At 37.0% G+C, this 16,609-nt stretch overlaps 2 protein-coding genes across 2 annotated transcripts in view; one reads left to right on the forward strand and one right to left on the reverse strand.

Moving 5' to 3' along the window:
- Positions 1-109: 109 nt before the first annotated feature.
- On the reverse strand, positions 110-12,219 carry LOC140935831 (uncharacterized). The gene is made up of 35 exons (XM_073385407.1): positions 11,896-12,219; positions 11,695-11,825; positions 10,118-10,183; positions 9,228-9,295; positions 9,046-9,119; positions 8,734-8,792; positions 8,543-8,612; positions 8,382-8,455; positions 8,156-8,264; positions 7,922-8,016; positions 7,642-7,826; positions 6,829-6,896; positions 6,659-6,720; positions 6,312-6,428; positions 5,939-6,043; positions 5,727-5,830; positions 5,561-5,603; positions 5,300-5,374; positions 4,918-4,988; positions 4,641-4,722; positions 4,467-4,529; positions 4,100-4,162; positions 3,941-4,003; positions 3,417-3,479; positions 3,238-3,300; positions 2,958-3,020; positions 2,703-2,813; positions 2,425-2,511; positions 2,120-2,194; positions 1,863-1,937; positions 1,634-1,681; positions 1,299-1,523; positions 999-1,208; positions 626-721; positions 110-281 (listed from the first exon to the last, which is right to left on the reverse strand). The coding sequence occupies exons 1-35, from the start codon at positions 12,107-12,109 to the stop codon at positions 129-131; spliced, it is 3,330 nt and encodes a 1,109-aa protein (XP_073241508.1). The 5' UTR covers positions 12,110-12,219; the 3' UTR covers positions 110-128.
- Positions 12,220-12,375: 156 nt separating this feature from the next.
- Positions 12,376-16,609, forward strand: part of LOC140935832 (ADP-ribosylation factor GTPase-activating protein 2-like) — an 18,040-nt gene continuing 13,806 nt past the window's right edge. Inside the window, exons 1-6 of the mRNA XM_073385408.1 lie at positions 12,376-12,483; positions 12,559-12,677; positions 12,885-12,957; positions 14,846-14,904; positions 15,184-15,256; positions 15,698-15,848. Coding sequence (XP_073241509.1) covers positions 12,376-12,483; positions 12,559-12,677; positions 12,885-12,957; positions 14,846-14,904; positions 15,184-15,256; positions 15,698-15,848 — 583 coding nt within the window. The remainder of the gene's footprint in view (positions 12,484-12,558; positions 12,678-12,884; positions 12,958-14,845; positions 14,905-15,183; positions 15,257-15,697; positions 15,849-16,609) is intronic.

The following is a 16,609-nucleotide window of genomic DNA, read 5'->3' on the forward strand; positions in this document are numbered from 1 at the left end:
TCATGAGTTGTTCCGTTCAGTTTGCGTCTTTGTTTCGGATTAGTGATAAAGAGCATCATTTGACTTGCTGAAACTAGTGGCCCAAAGAAACAAGGAAACCAAACCAAAGTAACTGGTACGCGGAAATTTTATTCGCCCTCCATTCCAAATCCAAAGAGTGAATCAGAGTCAAACCAAGAAGTGCTCTCTTGATTGTCTTTCTTTCTTGATATTGGTTTAATCTTTGTTATTTTACTCTTGAATGGTGGTCTAGTAGTTTGGCGTAAACCACGCCCTTTGCCCTGTAAGGCAAAATAAAAGTTACAACATATCCCGTTTTATGTACAGTTATTAAATGCCGGTGCAGGTATAGTTTTTTTTAAAAAACCTTCATATCCATCAATATAGTCATCAGAACTAAACCGGCAATACTCGTGTCATACCCGTCAATAAAGTCCTCAGAACCAAACCGACAAAATTATTCTGCTCACAAATATGGTCTTTCCAAAGTAATCTTGCTATGGCGAGGTGTTTTTTGCTTAGGAATTGAACAACATTCGACCCGACTCGAGACGGTTTAAAATTCCAAATAATAATAATAATGGTGATGATGATGATAATGATAATGATAATCGTATTACTTTACCGGAGATTTGTCATATAGAGAATCAGGACTGCTCATATCCGGAAACAACTCCTTAAACTTGGCCATTTCCTCAGTTTCTTCGCTTTGGATTTTCATCTAATTGAAGAAAACACAATAGATGAAATAAGGAATCCTAGGTACCGGTAAACTTGAAATCAGTTTTAAAGTGACAATCATTTGGAATTAGGAAAGAAGTTTTTTTTTATCATGACCACAAGTTCATTATCTAAGAGAAATGTAGAGGGCGGTCGAAGACTGAGTTCAAAGTAACTTTTAATGTGGTTTTACAAGCCATGTTTTTCTGAAATGTTTTAAGTATAAATACTAGTTAATCTTACTGTGTACCAGAAAAATAATATGTACTTCTTAGCACCTTCTTCTGTTTTTGTTGAGCGATAGGCTTTCCACGAGGAATTTGTTTTAGTTTCTGCACTTCTGTAAATGGAGACTTTGATTCCCCAGAGAGTTCATTTTTCCAAGGTGACGGCTTTGGAGAAAATCGAACATTAGCTCGTGGAGTGGTCTTCTTATTTTCCTTTTCGCTGGTTTCTTTTGTATCAGACTTAGAGCCTTTGGTTCCAATCTATGAAGGGAAAAAGCAACACTGAAAGAGATTTGTCTATCAGTTTAATTAAAAATATACAGTCATAGCTCAAAGTAAAAAAGAAATAACCTTTGTTAGGCTTAACTCGTTCTCTTCTTCTTCTGATGAAGAGAAATGTAGTTCATCTGAGCCAGCAAACACCACTCTCCTCTTCTTTTGACTGACCTCCTTTTGTTTCAGAATGCTTCGAGGCTGTTTTGGGGTTTCGGGAACCACTGCAGGTGGTTGTGGAGTGATTACTTTTGGTGTCGCTAGTTTTTTTTCAGAGAAGGACTCACGAGCGGTTTTGGATGGCTAAAGATGCAATTTAACATGAGTGAAATGAGCATCAACATAATACTCGTGAAAATTGATCTCGTCAGTTCAATCAAATGGAGAGGGAAGACATGAAATGCTCCATTTACCTTGTCTTGCTTTTCAATTTTTCCTTGTAGGAGCTTGATGTCTTCATTCTAAGAATTGGTATTGTCGTGGAATTATATTCATTTAATGTACTACGAGAGTAACTAGGGCTTAGTGTTTTCCCTTGAATAGAGAATTTTAGATTTTTGGCTATCGATGATTTGGATAGTTAATGAGAGTGAGCGAGCGTATAAACTGTATTTGTTATTGAGTATATGTTTGTTGGCCTACCTTCTCTTCCAACTGCTTTTTCAGCAAAGCTACAGTCTCGGAGATTTCAATTTGAGATCGTTGATCATCTTTTTGCTAGAGCAGAATACCAAAAAGGATTTAAAACGTTGTGTCATTGGGATAAACGACAATGCATATGTTAGATAATCGTAGTTCGACCATACTGTCAGGCATTTTAACGGTCGGCCGTCTTGCCGGAGTCTCGCGTCTAGAAAACATGTTCTTTTACTCTTTCATACATGTATTGATAGCTTTACCTGCATTACTCTCAAAAGTCTCACTTCTTTCTCCAGTCTATCGATTTGCTCATTGGCTTCCCTGAGTTGCTTACTCTGAAGCAAGGAATTCGAAAAAACCGTTTGTAAGGAAGAAATTAGCAACAGCTTTATAGCATCTTACGGTTTATCTGGTCCACAGCCGGAATGGTAGTATAGATGCTATCAGAAGCGGTATTAGGGCAATTAAGCTGTGTTTTACTACTTTCCATAAATAAATAAATAAATAGAACAACTGCAATAGCGAGATAGCGTATTTAGAATACGATTTATTTTAATAAACTCACATGTTGGTCTTGAGACTCCCTTTCTGCATTAGCACGTAAGAGTTCCAGCTCTCGCTCCTTTTGGGCCACTATTTTTTCGTTTTCCAGCTACGGCAGAGACGAGACAAACTTTTGTGAGTAACACATATTAGATAGCTTTTAGCTGTCTATTAGTAAAATGATTTACATTATTCAGGGTTTGGATTTAAAAAAAAAGCCGAGAGCGCCCGTCTCTTCTAATAAAAAGAACTGAGTTTGCCTAAGGTGAATATATATTTCAAACTAGTTAAACTGTTTACCTTGTATTTTTCCAGCGTTGCGCACAGTTCGTTCATCTGGTTTTCACATTTCTGTTGAGTGCTTTCTTTTTCTTTCATGGCTTCTTCTGTTTCTTCTTTAAATCTTTTAACCTGTTAAATTTACCATTTTTGCTGTGTAAACTCTAAATTAGAGAAACACCCGAGAAAGGCTCGATGACGCGTGTACCTTTATATTAGTATTTATTTATAAATGTAACAATTTTATGAATTATAATTTCTAATCCAGCCACTTACCTCTTCTTCGCGTTTCTCCAATTCTTTTGACTTCATTGAAAGTTCCTCCTTTAGAGTTTCCATCTGAAGGGAATTAATCAGGAAAATTTAGCCTCTGTGCTAATGGTATAGCAATTTTTGTTTGTTACACAACATTTAACATTTTATGGCCCTTTTCTGCGTGTGCACTTTTTTCTTTTGGCCAATTTAAGGATCCCGAAGCAATAGATGAACCACAGACATTCTTCGAGGCAGTGACGATGTGTGTCGGTAGACGATATAAAAAACCGATGTATAGTACCTTTGCATTGACGTTTGCTGAGTGGTTTCTTGCTGCCTCTTCTTCTTTGTTACTTTGTTTTAACTGTAAAGATTTTAGTGAAAAAAGCGAAGAAATAAAACAGCATATGGATAATGTTGGTATGGACAACAACCACCTAACGTTTCTATTCTAGTCACAGCTTAGTGATCCAGTCCCACCTTGTGTGTTAGGTCCTTAATCTGTTCTTTACAGGCGCTCAGCTCATTGGATAACTTTGTTTTCTAACGTTATAAAAAATGTAAAAGTTATACTAGATACCACTAGAGTATTTTTGGGAGCACACTAACATAAACTAAATAAGAATCAATTGTTTCTCTTCGATTAGATGATTAAAAAGGAATAAGGCAATAACGCAATCCCAGACACTGTTCCGGATTTAGTATTTATTTTTATTTAAACACATTTTATTGACGAAGTTTGTCCCAACATTAACAAAAAAAGAACTCATCGAGAGGGCTCACTTCGAAGTTCCGGATTTTTTCGGGTTCTTGCAAACTCCATTGCTTATACAACCCAAGCAACTACCCTATGAAAATACCCAGCCTATCTCCAGCAATGTTCCACTTAGAGTACATTTGCGATAGAAACAGGTGTAAAATAGTTTCGCCTCTGCTGTGTTTAAAAGCTTAATCTGTTTACTCTTTTTACTAATTGATGTTAGGTTTCTAAAATCACGAATTACCTGATTTTCAGATTTGTCTGCGTTTTTAGTTTGAGTGGTAACTTTGCTTTTCAGTGTCTTGTTCTAAAACAAAGCAAGATCTCCATCCAATTAGTTTAGAGTTGATGTGGAAAAAAAAGATCGTTATCTTCAGATTTCAAGGAAAAGCTTCAACCTTACCTCTTGTTGCACTTCTTTCGTTTGTTTTGTTTTGGCTGCAAGCTGCTCCTGGAGACTTTTTATCTAACAGAACACAGCTTCTATCAGAGGTATCGCCTACCATGCTGATACAATGTTAAAATTTATATTACATTTTATCTTTATCTAAAGCTAGTGCGTGAAGTAATCATATGTAAAATTGTCGTGATCTTATAAAAGATAATATGATACGCAAGCTAAGCAGTAGTAAGTAACACACGAAGACTAAAAATTGTTTACTTGAATTCATTGGTTAGTTGTAGTGTGTTTTTTATATTCATTAAGATTGAATTCAGTGCCAAGTCGTGAACAGTGGCTATTTAATGGCCAAGAGGCTAATTTTTGTTACCTTGGCGTCAAGACTTTCTATTTGCTTTGTTCTTTCCTTCAGATCGTCCTTTAAATTCTGAGTCTGTTAAAAGGGCAGTTACGATAGATTTTAGTACTTCTACACGGAGACATTTGATTATGATCAACGACTGTTTCTGTGTGAAACATTTATGAGTTGAATAAACGTTCTTACGTTTTCTCTTTCTTTTTCTAAAATCAACGTCCGTTCTTCATCCTGCATCATAATATCTTCTTTCATTTTGTCATACTGTTCTCTGAAGCAAAAGCGTTCAAAATATTTTTGTTAAGTTCAGGTTATTCTTTAGACTACAGCAAAACAAATTCTCCCATTTTAAACGCAAAACTCAAACACGAACCCCTTACTCGCTTCAGCGCCTTAGGGTGCTTCGGCGCTTTCTATTGTCTTTGGTAGGGACTAATGGTAGATCGTTAGTCATTGCCTACAGTACCTTAGATTTTGATGCTCTTCTTGGAGTCTCTCTATGACCTTTTCAGACCCTTTCCTGTCTTCCGAAGAACTCTGATGACGAAAAGCCAGAATTGGTTTTTAAGAATTTACAGTCTGGCTTTCGACATAAAAACGTCGATATATGTCAGTGAATATGTTTAAATAATTGTCCCAATCAACATGGCGCGCCGCATTCTACAAGATTTTGAAGATGGAATGCTTTCTTCCGTAAATCAAATTGACGTTGCTAGATGGAGTAAGCTACCTTCGAAACTGCAACATTGCGATTCTTTATATTGCGCGCAATGATGGACCATGTACCCGTATAGTTTTTTATACATATATACCTAGTTGAAATGAAAGCGGCCTAATTAAAGAATTACCATCAATTTCTTTTCCAGCACTGATGCGTTTTCTTCCAAGGAAGATATTTTCTCGTTCAGTTTTCTTTCGGACGCCTTAAAAGAGATAAGCAAGTAACAAAACACATTTACAGAAACCATAGCTGAGGAAATTCAGAATGACAAAACAAGAAACGATTTCCCGCATAGCCAAGGGTTTTACCGATGACGCTTTAAAGCCTGGAAAACTATAATACAAAGTGACCTTTATTTCTGTTGCAGAGACATAGAGAGAAAACTTACCTCAAGGTCTGCTATTGATTTTTGCAGTTCGTCTTTTTCCTTTCTAAAAGAGACATATTCGGTCAAATTTTGGAATGGTCGGAATGAAGTTATACTTTTGACGTAACAAGAGTTAGACGATGAGATGAGACTAGTCAATAGCGCTTAATACCATTTTTTGTATTACCTTTCTTCGCTGATTTTTTCTTGAAGACCTTTTACATTCTCTGATAGATATTTCTGATTGTAATTGGCATTATATAATTTTCCTTCCAGATCACTGATAGTTCTCTGCAAATTGGAAATCAGATAGTGTAGCTTTCATACCGAAAAACGCCCTGAACGTCTACTTAGCTAACAATTTAAGCAGTTATGTATTGCATTTATTGGTAAGTTCACCTGTTTTTCCTCTGAAGCAAGCGTTAATAGTCGTATCTTTTCCTTAAGCTCTTCTCTCTCTTTGTGAGCCTGATCAAGGCTATTCTTCATTGAGGAATTTTTTTCCTTAGGAAAAGAGAATAAATTCAAATTATACATAAACATTTTTAACTCCCATCAGCGGTGCAAGCTGAAAACCAACAACAGGCAAAAGAAAACCGTGGGGTACGGTATGCATTGACACAAACGTTAGTTGATACATAAATTTTCTTGAAAACAAAAGGTCTGCACCTCAAGGATCAAACTACGTTCTTATTCTGTTGCTTGTAAAATTATATGGATTTCTTTATGCTCAGGTCAACATATGCCTGAGACATGCTCACTAAATACTAACTTGGAGCTGGGCCAGGTTTTCTTTCGATTGCCGGATTATTTCAGCCTTAGAGGCCGTTCTCTCCAACTCTTTTGCAAGGTTTGTCTGTAGGTCTGCACATGCTTTCTCCAATTCACCCTGAAAACACAAAAAGTAAGTTGCAAATCTGTTTGAAAAAAAAAAATAATAATGCAAACCAAAAACTCAAGAACCAAGCACCAGTAACTTAGCTTGGTAAAGATGAACGAATATGTAAATTTGGAGACGTTTTAAAATCACTTTTGATTTTTCTCGATGAACGAACACTACCATATTGTCCCAACCACTTTGCAAATCAATCTAGTTTATTTTCATGGATGCAGGCATACCTTTTCTTTTAGAATGTGGCTGTTTAAAGTGTTGACTTTTTCCTTTTCTCTTGTAACGGTCTCTATTAAAGTAAGCAGAAAATTTTGGGGGGTCAGAATAACGACACAATAATTATTTTATTTAGGTTCTTTTCTTGTGAGCAAAACAAAATTGGAAACACTTCACTCACCCAGCTCAACCTGTAGGCCTTTCATCTTTTCTGTAGCAGTCGCATTGGCAACGTTTAGATCTTGTAAACTACAACGAAAGCACAACTATAAGAACATTATCATTTGGCTTAGTAGAGCCATTAAAAAAAGGGAAACTGACGAACATTATCAGTCATTATATTTCCAATACTGCCGCACTGTTACGGACCGTTGAGAGCAATTGACGGAACGCACGCTCCGTACAAACCGTCAGCATTGCTAGCAGTCCGTATTCTGAGCACCTATGCGAAGAGTGCAGGTCGACAAACCTTTTATTGCCTCGAAAATATCCTAAGTCCCACTAATGAGATGAAGTTTACAGACCGTCAACAGCTCTTCACGGACCGTACGCGAGTTTTGTAATCCGCAGGATCCGTATGAATCGTAACATTCCGGTTTATATGGACCGTTATACAGTGCTAGTATATTGGTCAACCCTCAACGTTATTGTACAGTTACAGTGCTTAAATTGCTGCCAATTTATAATACACTGTTATTTTGACTTTTTTTATGAAAATGACTCGAACGTTTCAAGTAATGAGGATTCATCTTTGTCGGAATAGGTGCATGTTCAGATCAGACTGATGATAATAAAGTTTTAATAAGGCCATTTCCGAGTGGCCCAAGCCTCTGTTTCAAGGCGAAACTATGTGCAAACTAGCGAACTATTGATACGAAAATTATTTCTCATTCTCATCCAAAAAAAACCTCATTTTCACAAGAAAGGTTTTGCACTTAGCCTCGTTTTGAAAGTGAGAGGTTTTGGAACTAGGGAATGGCCTATTACACCTTGCCTTTCCTCCAATGTTTGTTTTTCTTCTATCAACGAAGAAAGCTGTGTCTCCAACTCATCTAATACTAATCTTTGCTCCTTTTTCATCTCAAGAACGCTATCCTTTAATGTTTGATTCAGCTGCTGCGAGTCTTCGAGTTGTGATTGTATCGCTTTCCTCTCGTCTTCTTTTCTTTTGCATTCCCCCTTAAGAATTTGCGAAAAACATTTCATTTCCGAGACCATTTAAAATATTAAGATCAAACTGTCTTCTCCAATGTACACAATAAATTGTTTCTCACCGCATTCAAACGTAGCATTTCTTCTGTATTCTGAATTTGGACCTGCTGTGATGTGATGACACTTTCCTGCTTCTTTACCTTGTCTTGAAAAGATTCTGTAATATAATGTACAGAATTTTATCTCAGAACAAGGTTTATAATTTATCAAATACTGCTTTCCAGCACTAGAGCAGGTAGCCATGGTATCCCTTCACGAAAACGTGTTTTGTTTTGTCAGTACTACTATTTAATTACCTAGCTGGTTCTCTAGGAAAGTTAACTCCTCTTTGCTGTTCTCGAGAACTGCTTCTATTGTGGCAATGTGACCCTCCTTTGCCTTTTTCTCGTTCTCGAGTAAACAAATCTGCATTATAAAGAACAAGCTTTAGAACCTTTTCTCGAAAAGGTGTCTGTTATAACCGCAGCAGGAGGAGCGCTTGGTGGGAGGTTCCACAGTTGCGTAAGAGAATTGAAGAAGTACCTGACTCTCCGCTTTATCCATTTTTTCGGAAGATTCTAAGACATATTGTTTGTGGTCCTTTATCTGTTCCTCAACTGAAAAACAAAAAAAGATCAATATAGCTAATGTCCTTAGTCTGTTTATGGCTGAAATTCCGAACGTTACAGACGCAAGTGACTTACGTGTAACTTTTATTTCATTATATTTTGCTGTGTGTTGAATTTCCAGGTCTTGAAATTTGACCACCAGTTCCTATTAAACAAAATAATAACAAATAAATAATTTGGAATCATTATGTCTGTCATAGAAAGACGTCCGCGTAAAGACAAGAATTTTGTATTTTATAATGGTAAACTATAAAATGAATCCTGGCCTGAAACTGTTCCAGACGTTTTTTCTCTTCGAATCGAAGTTCGTCCCGGTCACTCTCTCCTGAGAAAAAAATCAGACAAAAAGAATAAAAAGATCTTTACTTCCCAACTTGGTTCAACACCACATAATGATTTGTCGCAAGCTTAACTGAATATCCATCTAGGAATCCCTTCCATGCCCACGTGACAAGGCTTAGTTAGAATGTAGATTTGTCCCGCCCATACGGCATAGAAGAAAGAAAAGAGTGGTTGGCAAGGTTGGTTGTACACCATAAATTAGTAAAGGAATTTAAGTATAAAATCATAATACTTACCCCTTTGTAGGTTTTCCCCCACCTTGGCAACATGGTCCTTCAGGGCGTTGCACATATCACGCGTGGAAGTGATTCTAAATGAAAGAAACCGTTTCCTATGAGCTATCAGGATATTTTCTAATAGAAAAATTCCAGTCATTTTAGTAATTGAAGTACCTTCAACTTCTCTTTTTTAAACTTACTTATGTTCGACCTCTTCTCTGTTTGCAAGCTCTTCTTGTAGCCTTGTGCTAAGGCTTTCATTCTGAAACTGTAAAGTTAACAACAAAAACAGCATGGAGCTTTTCTAAGAATTTTAAAAAGAGGAAACATACACCTATTTCAATAAAGGTTGCTTTGGGAATCGTGCTTTGGTCTTTGAAAGCCATTGTTTGGTGGTCACTCAAGCAAAGCATTGCATTGTATTCTGCGTTTCAATGAGTTGACTAAATCCCAAAGCAACCTTTATTGAAAATAGGTGTATAAAGTTGAGTCTTTGTCTATCTTTTGTTTAAGTGGCCTTCTAACAAATCGCTCGAAATCCTTCCACTGTGTTAGACGCTTTAAATGAACTGTGACCAAACTGATGCGTTCCCCCGTTAGAACATTTTCATAAAGTATCAATTTTTCCATTTCCTAACTGACCCATGCATCTTGTTTTAGAAGAGAATCCTAAGATCGATAGTATAATAGTACCACAACAAAACTTGTCTCGAAATATATGACTAGAAAAATGATTATTCCTTCAAAAGGCACGGGTTTGACTAAATTAAAAGTGAACCATTTTGTCTTGCTCATTCGGATTTCCATTCAATTTTACAAAATGGACATGGGAAGCAAAAACGGCACAACTACCTGTGGGATGACCTCAAACTAAAATAATTCGAGAGAGCCTAAATAATTTGTCAGTTATAAGTATCTCATCTGGTATTTTTTCCCGCTTGGGGTTTAAAGTAATTTTTTGTTTTTTTACACTCGTGTGAGTGACGATAATTCCTGAGACTTTTTTTGTTGAGGAGCCTGCTGTGCTAAATCCCAGGACTTAATTAAGTATTAGTACGTAAACTCTATACTATTTGTTTTAACGCCATACTTGCAACTCAATTATGGACTTTCTCTGCGAATCAATCGTTTGTACTGCTTCTTGAAGCTTTTTCTCCTGTCAAAACAGAAGTACTTATTACTCACATCTTTGGTAAAGTGCACTTACTTCAAATTAAATTGTTAATCAGTTTTAAAAATAGTTACGTTGATGACTGAGGGTTATAAATAGCTATTACAAACAACCTAAAAACTCTAACTAAAAACTGTAACGTATTGTAAGGACCACTTGAAAAAAGAGTAGGTATTTGCCTTGAAGGTGACATTACAGACCTTAGGCTCCATCAACTGACTTTGCCCTCTTCGAGCTTTTTTGCATTTTGTCAGAATTTTTCAGTATGTTAAAAGTTGGGAACTAAGGTTGGAACTTAAGTGGGTACAAGTCTGAGCTCAGATAGATACAGAAAAAATTATCCCCTGTAGAAGTAACCGGATGAAATTCAGGCTATAGCTCATGTTCTGAACTTAAAAACTGAATGGTCATATCAGGTGGTGGTTGTGAAAGGACGGCGAATGCTGCCTCCTAAGGTCCTAACCTAATAAATTGCGATGCAATGCGAGTCAATTATTAGTTGAGAAACAGTTGTAACAGTGGGCATGAGATTGGATCTAGCTCTAATAAAAAATCCCTTGATTCGCCCCTGCTTATAGAGAGGTAAAGAAAATGACGAAAGAACAGCAGGGACCAACCAGTCTAAGTAAGAGAGACAGTTCATTTTATATAAAAAGAAGAGGTTGTGAATCATTCCTGGTTTCCGTGTACGATTTTGTGGCGATTACGATTGCTTATAGCTTATGGCTCAATCAATTCCAAGCATGCCTATCCCCCGTGGGCAATTTGTCCGGCATATGTCATTTCTTCTTAAGAAAGCTGCAAATGCCCCACAGTGGGACCAGCAGATTCCTGCAAGTAACCCCACCATGCCGCTTAAAAATGCGTGCAAATACCCCACCCTGGAGACGAGGCTCAAGGTATGATTTTTGAAAGAGTTCAAAATCTCAAATTCATTTGATGCGTAATTGGAAGAAATAATATTTACTTTACGGGTGAAACTGAAAAACAAGTGAGCAAAGTGCTTACTAAAAATCAATTACGATGTAGAATATAAGCTTAGTGCTACCTGAGAGTTTTCCTAATACTCTTCGGACGGTCTTGACCTTTCTTACAACGACGAGAAAATGTAAGCTTACTTTTCTTTCAAAAGCGTCACTTTATGGGTTAAACCTTACAGTGGTAATCTTTGCAAACAAAGATTATATCTCTTCAAATTCTTTGCAAAGCTTCCCAAAGCTCTCCGTTGTCTTTGTCCAAAATAAGGAGCTCCCCTCTTTAAAATCACTTTCTTATCCAGGGGTTAGTGTTCGGTAAAGGCAAAAATTCATAACTGGCAAATTCTCAACTCCCGAGCAGACCACCGTAGGAGCACAGCACTTGATATATAAATGAACGGGGGATAAGTACGCTAGGGATTAAGCTTATATTGACTGAATTGTTTTTTGAGGATACGTCTAAACTCGCGAACATGTTCTGCGTAAGAGACAGAATTAGGAATTACAAGGTATTCGTACCTTGTCTTTTATTTCTATCTCTGTCGACGTTTTCCATTTCCGTATTTTCTCTGCTTCTTGATGTAGACGAGTGTGCAAGGTCTGGATTCTTTCTGCAGATTGCGCTCTTTCCTTTTCCACTTTCTCTGTTTCTAGAAGTATAAAAGGTAGGTTTATAAATTTCGTTCCTCGCAGTATATTAGAAAAATTGTATTTGATCACCTCTTTCTTTCTGCCTCGGAGTGTTGGGACGAAAGTAGTTACTGGAAGGTGAATTGACAGGTCGTATATTCAACTGATGCCCGTGAGACACAGATTTGATCGGACTTGCAAAATACGAGCTTGAAGTTAGAGGAGAAGGAGCAGAGCTTGTCGTTAGCTTGAATAATGGCTGCTGAATGTGATGCTTCAATTGGTTGTGAGCGTGGGATTGCATCTTGTGACTGTCACCTCCTTTGCCCAAGGCCAAAAAGCATGGTCTTGTAGTTTTAATCCGCAAGAGATACTCCAAGGAAACACAAAACGAAAAGTCTTTGATTTGATGGCGTATTTCTTTCAAAGTCTAACGGTAGTCTAACAAAATTTTTGTCCGATTTCATTTTCCCGCCTCTTTGGCGGGCAACAACAGCCTCGTTTCCACGTTTAACTAGTGTCAACCCTCTCTCTGCCTATGGCCTATCTTATCACGTGATTAAGTTAGTGATGACGTTTCCAAACTTCTCTCGGAAGAAGAAAATGGCGGATCCGGCAGTGGGTCCGAAAGATATCGCTGCTATCTTCAAGCGTTTAAAATCTCAGCCAGAAAACAAGGTAAATATTTCATTAGTGAAAATTTGATTGTCTTGTCCTCTCGTGTATGGCTTGAAGTTTCCAATTTGTTTTCAGACTTGCTTTGATTGCGGACACAACAATCCAACGTGGGCATCAGTAACCTACGGGGTATTTCTGTGCATTGACTGTTCGGCTGTTCATCGATCCCTTGGTGTTCACTTAACGTTCATAAGGTAGAGGAAACAATATTAAGTTTGTGTTTTATTGTCCCTTCTCATTCTATTGGTCGTTTTGTGAGAAAAAAGCACATCGATTCCATGATCATTCGTACTTGGGATAAAGCTTGATCGATCATAAGTTCCTTAAGCTCATGTTTTTTTAAAAGTTTACGTGATCTCTTAATGGATGATATTTAACTTTGTTTTATTCAATTTTTGAAGATCAACACAACTGGATACAAACTGGACATGGCTACAGCTGAGGGCAATGCAAGTTGGTGGCAACGCGAAAGCGGTGAGAGCTTATGAATTGTTGAGAAAACAAGATTTTAAAAATTCTTGTGGAGTTCGTTCACGGAACAAAATCGGTTGTTAACCAATTTAGCCTTTATTTCGACTGGCCTTAAGATTAGTTATAAAAGAATTCTTAGGGGTTATTCTGTGGAATCTTTCATTTCAAGTCATTTTGTACTCTCGAGAGGGCCATTACGTGATGCTGATTTTTGTTAGCGAAATCTTGATTTCTTGGTTAAATCAAGCATAATGATTTAGTTTTCTTATTATTGTTCAAGAGTCACTGTTTTGTTTTCTTTTCTTGAAAAACTGGCCGTAAATTCATTATTTCATTCATGGTAAGCGACATCTTGATCGTTAAATCAGCTGTTCTGTTTTTATTCCATTTTGATAACGAAATTGGTTCTTTTCTTCAAATGACCTGTTGACCAGTGAAAAAAAAAATGAAATATTAATTTAGGTGGAATCACTTCCACTGAGTTTTCTTTAAAGCTGGGTGATCAATAGCTTCGTTGCTCTGATATCAGACCTGATATAACACAGTATTTTTTGTTTGGTTACCATAATCTGCTCAAAGTCTTGACTTTGATTTGAAATAGGGGGACCTTTAAATAAGTTAAGAGGTTTTTGTATTTTGGAATGAATCAAGGGGTTACTTTCAAATGATTCTGATGAGCAAAAAAGTTGACAAACTATAATGTCCAGGGTGAAAACTTCGAAAACTGATATCTTAATTAAGCCACAGCCCCTCACTATGATGAAAATATTGCTCAAAACATCGGGTTTGTAAATCTCTTTACAGCAGAAAATGTACTTTATGAGTTGGTAGCACCAAGTTTCATTTTTCCTTGAGTGTTCCAAAGAAATCATGAAAATTGAAAGTAACCCAAAAGTACTACTGAGGCTCCCTCCACCTGTATCCAGGTATTTTTATAACTGCAACTTCAGGAATGTCACTATGATTTCAAGTTGCTGGGTAAATACAACAAGTAGGTGGGGAATAAAACAGCTAGAGTTTTCTTTTGGTTCAATTTTTCTTCTATTTTTCTATATATGGTTGTCCAAAGGGCGACCTACTATTTCGAATCCTGAATGTTTCATTTAAATTGTGATACCATAAGATTTCATCCACATACTCAAAAGTTAGAAGTGCATGCTAGTAGATAAATAGTATCTTGTGAAAGGTCTGTTGAAAAGGTTCATTTTACAGAAGTAATGGCCATACCATAGTATTTAATGCACAAAATTTTTAGTTAGAACAACTATACAACTGCATAGTAGGCATTTCAATAAAAATTGAAGTAGCCAGCAAGTTTGAATAGGGTAACCGACTGTGTCAAAAAAGGGCTGCCAGCCCTCTTCTTCTCTTCTTCTCCGCCAGAAAATTTTATATTCTTTAGAAGCCGTAAAATGCAATTTTCATCATTCTGGGTACTAAATTTAGTAAAAGAAAGATATACATTAGCAAGACTTTTATCAACAGTACTGTAGTAATTTTCCTTTTGTCAGTGCTGATCAGTAGTTTAATTAGAGTTTTGTCTGAATTGTTCTTTAACACTTCATTCCCAGCCTCAATTACGGGGTGGAAAGTAACCAACTTCTCTGAGCAAAGTAGCTGACACGTTTCGTCGGTCGTCGGTGCTTATTGAAACCCCTGAATTTAGAAAAGGCTGATTGCCCAATTTTCTCCTTGTTACATTTATGTGTGAAAATCAAAAAGTTGTGGAAATAGTATAGGCTCTTACAGTGACCTGTTGTTGTCCTATTTCCTTACTTTGTCTTTCTTCCCTTTTTGAATGTACATGTAGTGTTAAACTGGCCTGAAAATTTTTGTAGTGAATTAAACAGAGTCCATTATAAGTATTTCCGTGTGTTTTTATTTTTCTTAGAATGCCTTCTTTAGGCAGCATAACCTTTCAACTGAGGACTCCTCCGCCAAATACAGAAGGTAAGTGATGCAGTTAGAATTATCATTTTTATTGTTTGGTTTTACAGAATGACGATAGGAACCAAAGCACATTACGGATATCAGCATGGTCTTCAGAGGCTGTTCATAAACTGGACGAATTTTTGTTAAAAAAGTGAAGTAAACATAACGTCAAACAAACATTTATTTGTGTACCAAGAGTTAGTTTCTTTGATTATGCTTAACTTGTTATAGTCGGAATTTGTTTTGAAGGCGATAAATTTTGATTATTCTTCTCCTCATTATTAATTATTTTCACAGCCGTGTGGCACAAATGTATAGAGAGAAGTTGGCCACCCTAGCAGCGAGAGCACTACAGCAATATGGGACACAGGTATTTTGACATTTGTCATTTACACGAACATGTATACTTCACTATGAATAAATGCTAGACAGGGCTGTCATTAATGGATGGGGGCAAGGCATTTCCACCAGCTACTATACTCTGTATAAGGATGATCCCTGGCTACTTTCATTTGAAAGAAAAGAAGATAGAACGAGAATAACTTCCTAGCTGTTCAATTCCTCATCCACTAATTGCATATCTTTCGTGACATCGTTGGCTTGAAGGTTCAAGTGTACTTCTTGCTGACAACAACAACAACAATAATGTTTATTTTCCTTTTTTAATTTTCACAAAAGTGAACTGACCCGCAGGTTGCTAGAGCTTATCTTGGCAGGCCAGTCAATTTACATGTAGGGAATAATTTTTATTCTTTTATGTACATGTTTGTCTATAAGTTGGTTTTCAAATATAATTCTTTAAACATTTCAGCTTCATTTAGATGGACATCATGGACCACAGTCTCCAAACTCTCCTGATCACAAGGAGCATGATTTTTTCAAGGAAGTAGAAAGTCAGTCTTTTGCACAAACTGTCACCATACCAACTAATGGTACCAATGGAAAGAATGGGAATGGCTCTGGTAAGTGTCAGTACATAGTATGTATAGCAGTCAGGGGCGTAGCCAGCTTTCTGACTATTTGTAGACCTGGCTGACTTTCATTTCCGCATATCCTGAAAATTGCATGCATGACTAGTCTGACCTCACCAACCTGACTTTGACCTCTTAAACTTTTTTGCTCACCCCAACAATGCATAATCAAACCAAAAATTTGTCAGCCCGGGCCTACAGGTCTATGAGCTGGCTACGCCCCTGGCGGTAAAGTTGCCTGTTTAGCTAAAGTGTGAGAATTAGATTGAATGAATGATTGCTTCAGCAAGGTGAAAGAAAATATTGTATAATTTTATACAAGGTTCTTTTTTCAGCTCTCTCATAGGGCAGGAAAAAACCCAGGTCTGATTGCCCAGGGCAAGTAAAACTAGAAGTTTGGTAGCCCAGTGGGCAAGTGAAATCAGCCTCAGGGGTCCTGTGAGTCTGTCTGTCAGCTTGGTAAATGATTCCTTTCAGACACAAACTATTTTAAAACTAAATGTATTTCAAAACTAAAGACTGCAAGATGAGTGACTCAATTACATGTGGCTGAAAGCATGAATCAATTTAAAATCACAGTGCATGTTTGCTTGCTTGTGTTACTCCTCCAATCATGGTACTTGTCAAACCCGGTAGTTACTCTGAATTTAGCACATTATTTAAAGTACATGTACTAGTAATTTTATACACTTTGTCAAATACCATAACTTACAGCTGTTTTGTAGACACTACCTGTGAACTATAGATGATAT

The sequence above is a fragment of the Porites lutea genome, chromosome 4 (assembly GCF_958299795.1).
Source record: "Porites lutea chromosome 4, jaPorLute2.1, whole genome shotgun sequence".
Classification (NCBI taxonomy): Eukaryota; Metazoa; Cnidaria; class Anthozoa; order Scleractinia; family Poritidae; genus Porites; species Porites lutea.